The following is a 14,104-nucleotide window of genomic DNA, read 5'->3' as shown; positions in this document are numbered from 1 at the left end:
TAAAAAAATAGAAAAAAATAGCTATCTCTCCAAATGTAATTGAGAGTGCAGTTTTGTTGTGTGGGCGTGTCATTTTATAGGAGACAGGATTGCAATATTTACAGTATTTTAACACACACACAAACACATCCTGCTAATTTAGCCATATCCCATAATGTATGCATGTTTGTATGTCCTGATTCTATAACTAGCTCACCTCACTGAATCTTATTACCTTATTCTGCAGTTTACTGAGGTATTGGAGGCTTCCTCATGTCATCTTCTTCTTCCATTTGTGTGTCCGGAACGTCGCCCGCTGCGCTGCTAGACTCCTCCTCCTGCCTCTGTCCGCCCCACCGCAGTTTGAAGTGTGTGTTGAGCCGCTCCAGGATGTCGATGGAGTGGTTGATGAGCAGGGCGAGCCAGGCCAGGCCGAAGAAGATCCAGCAGGCCATGAGGACGCTGTACCACTCTGGGTATACTTTGTCTGGATTACTGTCTGTGAAGTAAATGATACAATAATAGTAACTTTTTCAAAGGTCAGCCTCCGTTAGGTACTTTTGGCTATCCGGTCACATCCACAATGTCGCACTTCCTGTCGTTTTTGCAGGGGCATTTCTCCATCACCAGTGTAGGTAGAATTGATTTATACATATTTAACAATCTACGTGTGAAATTTAGTTTATGTACATGGAGATTTACATGTCTAATTACAATACGAAAGTAACTGATGAGAGGAAGCAGTGAGAACGCTTGGGCCACGATCTCAGAAAGTGTGTCTGTATTTTTATTGTGCTGTGCTTTTATTGTGAAGGACAGATGTACGTTCTATGGTTGATAAAGTTGATATTTATTTGGCTTACCCACAAAAACATCCAATTTACCCTGAAAAAAATAGCAGCGCCCATTGTTTTACAGCAAGGAGATGAAAGTGACCGTTTCATGATAAAGATAGGACGAGGCTAATTCAGTGGTGTAAGCGTCGTTTGGCAGACAGTGGCCCTCAGTACAACTACATGCATTTGAGCATGAAATCTTAAAAGTGCAGTGTAAGTGGTTATTTTTTATTTGCTTCAAACCTTTTGTATTCCTATTTACACTGTTAAACATGCATTTGAGCATGAAATATGTTAAGTTACTGCACTGTAAACATATTCAAAATTGCAGTTCCATCATATCTGGTTAAGTTCACGGTCCTATATGTGGCCCTGTGGTAGTGTCCATGAAAAACTGTGGCCCCCTCCAGCATTTAAGTTTCCCATCCCTGATATAAGAAGTAAGACTCTAGTTTACCACCACTTAATTAATTGGAAAAGTAACATGATCATTTATATTTCACAGATGGGCCTCTGTTCGGTACTATTTTCCCTCTCCAGTGACATCCGCAATGTTCTACTTTCCGGTATTTCGCTGGAACTTTGAATAAGATCGTCCCAACCAGTGTAAGTAGAATTGATTTGTACTTATTTAACAATCTACGTGTGAAATTTCATTCATGTAAATGGAGATTTACATGTCTAATTACTGTACTAAAGTAACTGATGAGAGAAAGCAGTAAGAACGATTGGGCAACGATTTTGACACGAAAGTGTCTGTATTTTCACTGTGCTCTATTTTATTGTGAAGGACAGAAGTACGGTATATGGTTGATAAAGGTGTTGTTTATTTGCCTAACCCAGAAACATCAAATTTCCTCGTGAAAAACTAGCAGCGCCCATTGTTTTACAGCAAGGAGATGAAAGTGACCACTACATGACAAAGATAGTGCTAGGCTAACGTACATGGTCAAAACGACATACAGTTTGAAAGATAAGAAGTTAGACTCTAGTTTCAGATCACTTCATTAACTGGAAATGTAACATGATAATTTATATTAGTAGTTAATGTGGAATTTTGATAGAATGTTATACAAAAGCCGTCCGTCCGGTGATACGTTAATAAAAACCGAAGCATAGTGTGTTGATAAAAACTTAAGAAATAAAATTGATCATCACTGCAGTGTGATCACTGTGCTGTACCTGCAACGTAGTCTCCAAAGCCGATTGTACTGAGGGTGATGAAGCAGTAGTAGATGGCCCCGGAGAAGCTCCATCCCTCATGCAGCTGGAACATAACCATGGGCACAACAAAGAAGAGCACTGCTCCAGACAGGTAGGACACCAGGTGGACAAAAAATCTGGTACACTTCTGTCGAGAGAGATTCACAAACATACGTTAGACATACATTTCCAGAGTGATCTGATTCATACAGAGTCATCTGATTCATTCATTATTAGCTGACTATGTGGTTCAAGATCTCCTCACCCTTCGCCCGGTCTTCCCCTCGAGGAAGTCGGAGATGTTTCTCTCTAAAGCGAGCATGTACTTGCCCACTCTGTTGAGCACCACCAGGTTGAGCGGGATACCAAATAAGGCGAAGAACACACAAAAGATCTGGCCAGCAGTGGTGCTGGGACTTATGTTCCCATAACCTGCAAAACTGTAAGCTGTTAGTGTGATGGAAGAAGAAGAACTGTACTCACTCAAGCATTTTTTCTACCCAGAGTCAAAAGGGGAATAAGTATACCACCTCCGTAACGCTTCAGCAACCAATTATTATGTTTGGGTCAAAGTTAGGGTCAAGATTGGGGCAAAACAATGCTTAATGATAATCGTGCAATTATTTGTCATTCAGGGTTAATTTATTATCAAAATAAGTCTTCCCCCCTTGAGATGCTTGTTTGTTAAAGGGACATTCACCCCAAATCAAAAATACATATTGCTCCATTACTTGCAGTGCTATTTTAGATCATTTTGACATTACAGGTAAGAATAACAATATGCATTTTTGATTTTGGGGTGAACTGTCCCTTTAAAAAACAAGCATCATCTTGAAATATACGCACAATGTTTAAAAAAAAAAAAAAAAAAAGGAGCATGGGGAGGAAAAATCCTTTGAAGTATCTGCTCAAAAGTCTTTAAAATCACTTAAAATGTATTGTACGTTAGCTGTTCTGAGTGTTTAAAGGGATGGTTCAGGATTTTGAACGGCAAGTTGTATGAAATCCTTGCCAGTAGTGTAGTGGATACAAAGTTATAAGCTTTCTTTCAGAGCTCTTATGTCAGAGTTCTGGCCGGTTGCAATCATAGAATAGATAGTTACTACAAGGTTTTACTCCACAAAACTACTTGTACACTGAAGTTCACTTACTCAACCGCAAAACACTGGTCCTCGTGTATAAAAACATAGTTTTGTGGAGTAAAACCTTGCCAGCTTGCCGAAACTATCCATTCTATGGTCAGAACCGGCCAGAACTCTAACACTCAGAAAGTAAGCCAATAGCTTTGCATCCACTCCACTACTGGCAAGTATTTAATTCAACTTGCTGTCAAAAATCATGAACTATCCCCTTCATAATGATGCAGATGCATGTACATTGTTCATTTAAAGCCCGGTGCATCTCATACCAACATTCAAGACTGCCAGTTGGTATTTCTATGCCCCCGCGACCTGGAATAATCTTCAATTTACGCTGATGATCAATACGCCCAGAACATTTAGTCAATTTTATAGCTTGATGCAGACTTTCCTGCAACTATCTGCAACTGTTTGGGTCATATTAATAGCATTTTTACTTATTTATTTACCTTGTCTGTTATCTCTAGTTTTAATTGGTATTTCTGTACTGTTGGTAAATAAGCCTGTTGTCACTGTAAATGAGGGAACCTCAGTGCCTTACGAGTTTAAATAAAGTGTTTAATCCAGTGCCAAGTGGGCATGACCCAACAGTGTTATGTGAAGAGTTGGGAGTGAGAACAAGTTGGTGTCTAAAATGTTAATCTCCCTTGATATGAGGGGAGATGTCATACTGACAGGAATACAACTTTTTAATTCCAACGCAAGTTTAACTGGGCCTGATATTAGCAAATCATAGGTGTTTAGATTGCACAAACTATTTTCTTGGCTAGAGTTGTTAAGAGGCATGATTAAAAATCTTTTTCTAACCTATAGTCGTGACCACAGTGGCAGCAAACACAGCTGAGCTGGTGAATTTCCAGAAGCCATCTGTGGTAAAGTTGCCTTTCAAACTCAGGCCAACCTTGGACGCATCTTGAACAACCTGAAACAGATAAAAAAAAATAATTACAAACTCGATTGAAACAATGCAGTATTTCATAGACTTGAGTCAGACCTTGACTTATGACCCACATTTATGTAACTCTTGTATGTATTGATCTATAGTGCAGTTGTCAGTGTGATATAGAGAAGACCCCTCTCAACACCGTGTGAAGCAGAGCTGGTATGTTGACACAATCTGTTACATAAAAGTCTGGAGGTGGTCACCAGTGTGGGAAATCGCTCCAGAAAGAATACATAACAGTCTGAGACCTGTGGCCTTGTTATCCAAGTCTTTATTAGTTATGATGCAATAATTGCTAACCCCAAACAGATGTGTCACTGTAAGTTTTGGCTTATTTTATACAGACTTTATTGAATTTAAATTGTATCCTCATGCCACTGAGGGTCACTCAAATCACCTGCATTTCCTGCTTGGATTTCAGTTTTATAAATATGCAAATCCAAGTTTGCACATCACTTGTGATCCACAATCTTGTTGTTCTTACACTGCAAATAGTATGGAACATAACATGCATTTCTCCAAAATTTCAAGGTCTTAAAAAAAAGTCTCACCAAGATTGCGCAACCTTGCTGCTGTGTAAATCAAGTCAGGGCAAGACACAAAGGTAATGTAGACGTGCAGTGCTGAGAGAAGCTGCATTTGCATGAAAGAAGTTGCCACATAATGGACCTACACATGATCGCAAGTGCTCTGTGTTTTTTTAGGCAGATTTCTTTGTTGTTCCTGATTAAAGAACCAAATCTGTGTTGCTGAATGGTCCCAAAACTGTTGAACTTTACCCCACTTCTGTTTTTGATTACTTGAGTGATTTATTGGAAGTGACATTAAAAACGTAGAAGTTTAATAGTAAATATCTTTGTCACACATGCATTAAATCAGTAGAAAATTATTGTTTTGGCCACTATACTGGAATACACAGTCAAGCAATGAAACTGTACTGTATGCTAGCTCTAAAGGCTAATGAAAGACATTTATTTATTTAAAATTAACCCACATACTTTTGTCAAAGCAACAGAGAGAACTATTGATATGCAATGTATGCCTGTGTGTGTCGTAATGGAGTCATTGCTGAGAAATAAGACAACATAAAAGCAACAGGATTGTGTTTCAGATGTAAAGTAAAATACGTCCCTCGTATTTGCATATTGAAAAGTCTGTCAAAAAGAAATGACTACCTAAGTGTAACATGCTTTTAGACTGGCTTTTGTCTTCTTCTTTTTTTTTTTAAAGAAAAATAACTTTTATATATAGCTTTTAAATATGTTATTGTAAGTTACTTTCTTTTAAATAAATGTTTTTTTTATTTATTGTGATGTTTTTTATTCTAAGCAATTCTCTGCTGTCTTTTAGTGTTTGTTTTTTGTCTTTTACATTTTTGTTATTGTTTTTTCTTGTTCTGTCCTGTACAAAAAGTGTACCATACAATAATTAACTGGGAGAAAGGGTGAGGATTTTAAGTTATTAATCTGCCTCTCTTTATGTCCCATGCCTCACCTGAGCCACTGCTTCCAGGCCTTCTTGGTTCAGACAGGTGTATGTCGTGAGCAGCCTATTTTTGTTCTGCATTAAAATACTGATGTCCTTCTTTCCGAGTTCTCCCTCCAGCTTCCAGAAAATGACCCCGCCGATCAGCACGTAGGTCACGTAAACCACCCCGAGCATGAGGATGGAAGGCACCCGCGCCAGGTTGAACATTTCCTTTATTCCCATCTCGGCTTCCTGGTAGGCTTTTCCTCGCTTTTGGATTCAGGAGAGTTTAGCTTCGTAAATCTTTGCAGCTTGAGACAGCGAGGAGTGAAGGTTTACTCGCTGGGCATTGCAGGCAAATGAACCTCTACCTGTGCTAGTGTTTCAATCACTCCAATGGCCTGTCATGCAAATTTAGTGGAGCAAAATAAGAAGAGGGAGAGACACCAGCACAGGGCTGTAGGTATGGAGTATTGGTCAACAAGGTCAAATTTGTGAGTTTCCTGCCAAAATGACTTATTATTTATGAGGTTCTAGGGTTTCTCGTTGCAGTGCACAATCTCTCACAACTGAGAAAAATAACTACTGCACATTATTTATCAGACTATATTTCAATTTAATTTACGTTTGCATTTCATTCTGGAGTTGAGGAGTTCTCTTGCCGACTGGTTTAACCCATAAGAACCCAGACCTATTTATCCTTGAAGGAAAATTATGGGGGATATACCACAGATCAAGTGGACCACATAGAACACATTTATGATGTTAAAAAAAAAAAAAAAAAAAAAAAAATACTACCCCTAAATGTCAAAGGTCTGTGATATTTACATATACGATACATTGGGCGTTTATGGAATTTATGTTTATGATATTTCTTATTTTAAAATAAATAAACTAGACATATATATTATATATATATATATACATATATATATATATATATATATATATATATATATATATATATATAGGATTAGAATTGTTAAATGGGTTTAAAGTTAGCCTAGTAACAAAAAACAATAATAAATTGAAATTAGCTACTTTTTCACATTTCTGTTTCCAGTCACACCCATATTTTGGAGAAATCACTTCTTGTTGCAGTCACACAGTCTCGCTAAGGGATTTAATGAGTTAAGGTAAAGCATAAAGCTGAATATGGGAGATTCTAAAAGATTTAAAGTGTTTGTTACACGCATGTCACCGTGGGTTCTTATGGGTTAAGACAGAAAGAGACAGTTTTAACTCTGCAAACCGTTTGAGTGAACATAATAACATAAAAGCATGACAGGCAGAAGCCCACCTCCTATATCCCAGCTGCCATTCAGTCCTGTGTGCTCTCAGGTCACCTCACACCACCTTCTTGATTAATGTGTTTGTTTAAGATTGCCCTCCGTGCTCAATCCACCAGAGTTTACCGTCAGTACACAAACGCAGATGTGGACTCACATGAGCACATACACTCACAAAAACATACATATATAAACGGACACATGCACAGTGTGACATTAGAACATTCTAATAATGCAGTAGGGTAACATACAATAAAAAGTACAAAAAACATCGACAATTCAACAGTTAGTTATAATTCCACCTGGTGTCTGAGGATGGAAAAACACTAGAGGATATCTACCTGAGGCACAACACATTCATATTGACTTTCCCTCTGGGTTTTTATCAAACTGCAGAATTTGGAAAAATACTATTATTTACTCTCTATTTATAATTATTATCAAAAATAATAAGTTGTAGTTATTGTACTATTCTAAATAGTATATAATATATTTCTTCGATGTTAATTGCTTATCAAAAAAAATCAAGCACTATTTTTCAGAATAACATCTCAGTAAAATATCCAGCTTTTTCTTGTATGTGAGTGAAAATCCTTGTTTCTAATTGCTTATTCTTACTCAGAGCACACATATGATTAGTCACGTAACCAACAAGTCATCATCTAATATGATCCACAGGAGTGTTTCCTAAAGTAGCATCCCTATCTGTGGCTAGAAATCAACACATCTTCTTGGCTAAATGTAACAGATTCTGTTTCAAACACATAGTTAATGTTGTCAAAGTTTGGTCAGGTTTTTGGCAAAAGAGCTACTTGATTAGGTTTAGGAAAAGACTTGCCCTACTCTGACTTTCTTGCTCTTTGTAGCTTGTACGTGACGTTCTCTTTTGCTCCAGTTGTAATTACTATGGCCACTAAAGGTAGCTGCCCAACAAGAAATAAATATGGGTGGTAATCAAATGGCACCCCATTCCTTCACTGGCCACTTGAGGCTGGCTCCAAAAGATGTTAAAATGCCAAACTTTACAGCAGAAATAGCAGAAATGTTAACAGCCTGGCACTAGGTTAATTTTCCCTCCATGGAGACTGGTCTCCCCTCAAAAACAACGATATAGGGTGTTTGTACAGGCAGCAGGAAACGACTCATTTAAATTTTAGTCTGTCCTCCGTTGCCATCTTGCTGATGTAGTAGTAGATTGACGGTGATGCAGAGTTAAAATGGCAGGTGTCACACTCGGGGTGGAAAAGAAGGAAAAAATGGCTGACTTTCAACGAGGAGAACGGGGTTCGTGTCCCATGTGAAAACCAAAGTAAATTACTTTTAACGTAACTTCGGTGGCTCATGACGACTTTGTAGCTACTTCACTGCTGGCATTTACGTAAATGTAATCACTTTTACTGTCTTTTATAACGGCTCACCGGGATGTTTTTTTTACCCTTAAGCTAGGTAACTGGTTTTGTAGCCAAAATTCACCAAAACTGCAGCCTTTTTTACAACCAGGAACCGTACATGTGTGTATAATAACGTGTGTGTGTGTTTTTTTAGAATGCTCCGCTCTGTACAGTGAGCAGCAAAACACTCATGTGTTGTTATGGGTCGTATTGACAAGCGGTTTGGTCTGTCGTTCCATGACAACTGTATGGGTGAATTATTAAAATTATACCAAGGATTAAAGTTAAAGTTTGCATAGCCACTGCATTCAGTCTAGCTCAGCTTGGACTCCACCATTTGTGGATTAGCCGGGAGTTAGAAGGAGTCAGACACTGAGCTTCATTTTTGCACTTCAGAAACCAATGGGTGATGTCACACACTAAATGTTATAAGTTTGATAATTACAGGCCATGACCCATTTTACTCACTCACTCACTCACTCACTCACTCGGTTGAGGTAGAATTGTCGGGGAAGAAAAGCCTGTAATGTTTTTCATCTTATTTGAAACCAATTCTGAACAAGGTGAAATAAAATTACAAAGTAAATCATAATAATATATATTACAAAAACAGTTTCCTAATAGCTGCTTCATCTGTTTCCTTACTGTACTAAATATGACAATATGTACAAAAAGCAATCACATTCAATATATTTTATCTGGTGAATATTATACGTAGATAGTCCCATGTCAGATCTTAGACATGTCTTCTAGTTTACTGGATGAAACGTCCTCTTCCTCCTCGTGTTTCCTGAAGCCTGGATGAGTCAGGCCAATGGCATGCTCCATTATTCTGGCTCCCATGTTGAGGATAAGAGCAAGCCAAGCCAAGGCAAAGATGATCCATATGCCTGCAAGGCTACGGTACAGAGAGATGTACTCCTTGCCTGGGTCTGTCCCTACAAGAACCAACATTATCTTGTTAGAAATGCTAGTTCAGACAGAAACATCACGAATGTCAGTTTGGAGATTTTATTGCTTTATATATTAAAATTGCAACAAAGCAATGTTTGCAGAGCTTTAAAAGCTGGCTCTATCTCTAGCTGTGTCACGGTTGGCTGTGCTAATGCTGTTTTCACATTGGGCGTGAGTCGAATTCATTTACAAAATCAATGCAAAGATGCAACAAGACGTAGAATTCACACCCGGGGAATCAGAACGATGCGGACCTCAGGACACAAAAAATCTGAATATGAGAAATTTGCATCTTCAGATATTCATACAAACTAAATATTTAAACTTGAGCTAGAATTTGCATTTGCATTACCCTGTATTGCATTGAGATTATCCTGTATATCGTAGCTCTGATCGATCAGGTCGAGTTCTCTTCAGAAAACAAGCATTTAAAAAGTTGTTTGCTTGTTGCCTGTGGACAGCCTGGCAAAAATTGACTTTTTTATGAATCACTATCATATTGTTGTTATTTTGGCATACTTTTTTATCCATTTATTGCTATTAAATCACAGCTAAATTTGTTGCTTAATTTGCCCTATGTGAACATACCATGGAAAGAACAGGAAAGAATATACCGCTGTGGATGCCACATTAGTTTGGAGCTAAAGTCACACAATAACACAGAGTAAATGCTGGTAACATTAGACATTATTTTTTAATGGAGTCTGGTGTCTTTGACGAAAGCATCACCCTTAAGGGCTGTCTGACAGCAAGGTAAAGGGGTGTTTACATTTTTAATATTGCGTACACATAAACTGATATTGATTTTTAGGTGTAACTTTTTTGAGGTGGCTAAAATTCATTCTGCTACGGTTCCTGCCCACAGCAGTACATATCGCTCTTTTCAAAGCCACCAGACTCTGTTGACAAAAACAGTAATTTTACCTCGAAGAACACAAGAGTTATTGGTCCACCTGTTAGTCCGTTCTGTTAGTTTGTTTGTGTAATGTGTGACGTTTGCTCTCAAATCTGAACTAACTGTGCCATTACTCTGCTTATATGAACAAGGAATGTACCAACCCCTGTTGGTAATACACACTGTTGGTAAATAGATTTCAGAGGGTTAGTAAAAGAAGCATTTCTAAGCTAAAACATACTGTATATACTTCAACCTTAATGTCAGTGTTTGGATTTGAATACATTGCCCTTTCAAAGGTCATTTGTATCTAATGGAGGTGGTCACTGTGGTCTTTCCACCACATTAGTGCTTGTTTGCTCTCTCTACTCACCCACCACATAATCTCCAAAACCAATGGTGCTGAGGGTAATGAAGGCGAAATAGAAGCCTTCGCCAAACGTCCATTCTTCCACGTAACTAAACAGCAGAGGAGGGATGACCAAAAACAGCAGGCTGCCAGTGATGAAGAACAAGCTCACTGCCAGAACCTCAACTGTTTGCTAGGAAAGAAACAGGTGAAATGAATCGGCATCAGCTGACATGAAGTGGCCTTTTCCTGGCAAACCATAAACCATATCTCAGTTTTTTTGGCAGTACCTTATGTGGAACAACTGAGACCATTCCCCTCTCCAGTCGACCCAGATGGATGGTGAGACACTTCCCCAGCTGTTTGAGGAACGCAAGGTTCAGCGGGATTCCACACAGTGCGTAAAACACACAAAACACCTGGCCAGACACAGTGCTGGGGGAGAGGTTGCCGTAGCCTGTCGGACAAGGCAATGAATTGTCATTATTTTGGCAGACAGTTACAATGCTCAATATGTAAAGACACTCACCTATAGTTGTGACTACTGTGCCTGCAAAAAAGAAGGAGCTACTAAAATCCCAGTTACTGGGGTTTGTTGAGTTTCCAGAGGGATTTACTCCCTTTTCCCAGGCGTCCAAAATCACCTGTAAAACACACAAGGAAGTGTAGAATAAGGTCACACTCACATGATTAATGCTAACAATATATTGATCATTTTGGTAAATATTTTGGCTCATGACACACTTATTGATTTAGGTTACTGTAACGCCATTTATTGCTATGTACCCAACCTAATCATACAATTGATTTCTCAATTTTTCTTTGTCTCAGTATTTGATGAGCCCTTTTCATCATCATATACACTCAGTGATGTACAGACTTGCATACAACTAGGGGCATTTTTTAAATCTGCACTACTTTGATTAAGACATGTTATGTACTTAAGTATATTACCATTTTTGAAAATGAAAAGCAGCTGATAAATTTGTTAAAATATGATAAAATCCAAACTAGTCTTACATTATAAATTCTGATTTTTCTACTGTTATGTTTCCATTGCACTTATGAAACACAATTATCTTAAAGAACTGTACAAAAAAAAGTGAACCTGAACAAACTTCTCCAAGGCCGGTCCGTCCAGGCAGGTGTAGTTGGCCAAGAAATGTAACTTCTCCAGTTGGAAGTGGTTTCGGTTGTTGCTCTCAGCGTCTCTCTCCAGTATCTGGAAGATGGTGGCCCCAACCAGCAAGTACGTGAAGTGGGCTAGAGTCAAAAGTGCCGTCCAGCTCACTTTGACCCGCACCAACTTGAACCTCGCCATCAACCTCCTTCGGCACCACAATGGACCCAGACACTGATGCTCAAAGTCAGAAAAGAGGTCAATCGCTTCAGAAAGAACTAATGATCAAAGTCTTGATGTTAAATTTGCAGATCTCATTCATAGTTCCCCAAAGACAGCTTCCATTAGTGCAGATTTAGGCATTCTTCTGCAAAAGAGTGTTGTAATATGTGAAAAGGGAGACAAAAATGTATTTTAAGTAAATAAGAGACTATTAGAAGCCTGTTTTAAATCACAACAACATGAAAAGTGCACGACTGGACGATCCTCCAAGGTAAAACATCTTGACTCAATGCTCTCACTCTGATTGGTCAGAGTACCGGAGATGTTGAGCTTTGATTAATGCGTTGCTTGGGTAACGGTCAAACTCCTCTTCTCCATTAGGGTGACATCTGGAACACACACACACACACACTTTCAACTGTTTCCACTAATAAGGAAGCGGTGGAAGCATCTTGTCAGCAGAACAAAAGTTAATATTTTACTGGACTGGCTGTTGGTTGTCCAAGAACCCACACTTGTGGAGTCCTGATAACAGAGCCTTTTGATACCATTCTGTGTCTTGGGGACTTCCGGAAATCCGGAAAGTGTTTTTCAAATAAAAGTTACTGGACTCCAGAATATACTTTGCAGGAAATGCTGATGAATTTTAGATTTTGGAAAGGTGTAGAGAGCACCACTTGACTGTGGGCCATAAACCAAAGAGTTGAAAGATATGGCGTTTATGGCTGCAGTGTTTTAGAAAGCTTGCATGTTAAAAACACCTGAAAGAATGTAAAAAAATAAATAAAGATGCCACTGCTTGTCTGCCTGAAAAGAGTTTTCCAAACTTCCATTTGGGATGAAGCAAGAGTGCAGCAAAAACATAGTAAAGAGTGAAATTTCTATATTGATTTCAAATCATACTACAACCCCAGGAGGTGATAATTTGCCCATCTTTTTTTACATATTCAATTGAAAACTGTAAAAACACAATATATGTAATGCTTTACCTTATCAACTTGATGGATTTTTGTAGATAATTGTGTTCTGGATTTGATTCCACCAATTAGCACAGAGTGAAAGGGTCAAAGTTATGAGACCTAACCGGTAAACGTCTGTTTTATATATATATATATATATATATATATATATATATATATATATATACCTTTACTGACACAATGCTGGGGATATGCATTGCTTTGCTTCTCTTCTGATGACGCCTTGCCTTGTTAGTGACCTGTCAATCAAAGGTAGCCACGCCCCAAATCATACGATTCTTTATCTTCTATTTTCTTCTATATGGGTCATTATTTACACTATTAACATCAAATTGTCTTGAAGAAGATTTTTTACTTGCGATTTAGACCTGATCTGATCTGAGGTAATACATCAAGTGAGAAGTTTTCTCATTTTGTATTGAAATGAATGGACCGAAATGCTTCTGCAGCCGCCATCAGCACCCCCTGTTGGAATTTTTGGTAGAATGCAGCTTAAGGCACTTCCTGGTTTGCCTCACTCCTCAGACCCAGAGGTTGCCGCCTGGGTCAAACAAAAGTTGGGAAAGTGCTGTCAAGCTGAAAAAAAAACAACACCAGTTTGGAGCATTCTACATGTGAAAAGGTTGATTGTTAACAGGTGATCATATTGTGGTTGGGTATAAAGGGGCATCTTTGAATGGCTCAAGCAAGGATGAGGCGAGGTTCTCCAGTTTGTGAAAAGACTGTAAGTGGGCAAATAATCCAACACAACATTTTACAGCACGCAATTGCAGAAATTTCTGGATTTCGCCTTTTACAATCGTCAAAATCATTTATAGATTCAGACACACTGGATGCCTGTGCCTTAGCATTGTACATGATGTAGCCTATTATGCATTGCCAATGTTGCAACAATTATCACCGGAGTATGTCTGTTCATTGAATAATAAACTGAGTGTGCTTTATTTATAGTAACATAACGTTATCCAGGCTATGGAAACAGGCTGGGAAAACCAATGAAAGACATGATGTGGTGGGTTCTGTAAACCATTAAACTTTTTTTTTTTGAGAGAGAATGTTAGATACTTACATAGAAATTCAGTTTTTAAAAATAAAATAAAAACACTTAACACGCAGATGAACTGTTTTGTATTTTTATTTCTTCCATTTTCGGTTGTATTTGTTTGTATAAATAATGAACTTCTATTTTTACATCCTGAACTGTTTTATAATAATACTTTGTACATTTCTTTAGTCCGAATTACTATTTTTTTTATTGTGGCCTGTGCTATTTTTCCCTGGCAGCTTTATTCTTCAGACTTACAACTGTGTTTGTGCTGAGAAAAAGATCTCATGCA

General features: G+C 38.2%; 1 protein-coding gene across 1 annotated transcript; it reads right to left on the bottom strand.

The window, feature by feature from the left end:
• Window positions 1-227: 227 nt before the first annotated feature.
• kcnk17 (potassium channel, subfamily K, member 17) lies at window positions 228-12,145 on the bottom strand. The gene is made up of 10 exons (XM_059353559.1): window positions 11,554-12,145; window positions 10,975-11,089; window positions 10,704-10,902; window positions 10,470-10,591; window positions 9,016-9,185; window positions 5,595-5,837; window positions 3,965-4,079; window positions 2,284-2,450; window positions 1,998-2,166; window positions 228-478 (listed from the first exon to the last, which is right to left on the bottom strand). The coding sequence occupies exons 1-10, from the start codon at window positions 11,764-11,766 to the stop codon at window positions 228-230; spliced, it is 1,764 nt and encodes a 587-aa protein (XP_059209542.1). The 5' UTR covers window positions 11,767-12,145.
• Window positions 12,146-14,104: the final 1,959 nt, after the last annotated feature.

The sequence above is a fragment of the Centropristis striata genome, chromosome 16, assembly GCF_030273125.1.
Source record: "Centropristis striata isolate RG_2023a ecotype Rhode Island chromosome 16, C.striata_1.0, whole genome shotgun sequence".
Lineage (NCBI taxonomy): Eukaryota > Metazoa > Chordata > Actinopteri > Perciformes > Serranidae > Centropristis > Centropristis striata.
This window is presented reverse-complemented; position numbering and strand designations above follow the sequence as displayed.

Excerpts from the sequence above, each read along its gene's own strand:
- kcnk17 (XM_059353559.1), bottom strand. The coding sequence starts at position 11,766 with ATGGCGAGGTTCAAGTTGGTGCGGGTCAAAGTGAGCTGGACGGCACTT. Across the intron at positions 11,090-11,553 it reads CCTTGGAGAAGTTTGTTCAG|GTGATTTTGGACGCCTGGGA; the intron begins GTTCACTTTTTT and ends TGTGTTTTACAG. Across the intron at positions 479-1,997 it reads CTTTGGAGACTACGTTGCAG|ACAGTAATCCAGACAAAGTA; the intron begins GTACAGCACAGT and ends TTTACTTCACAG.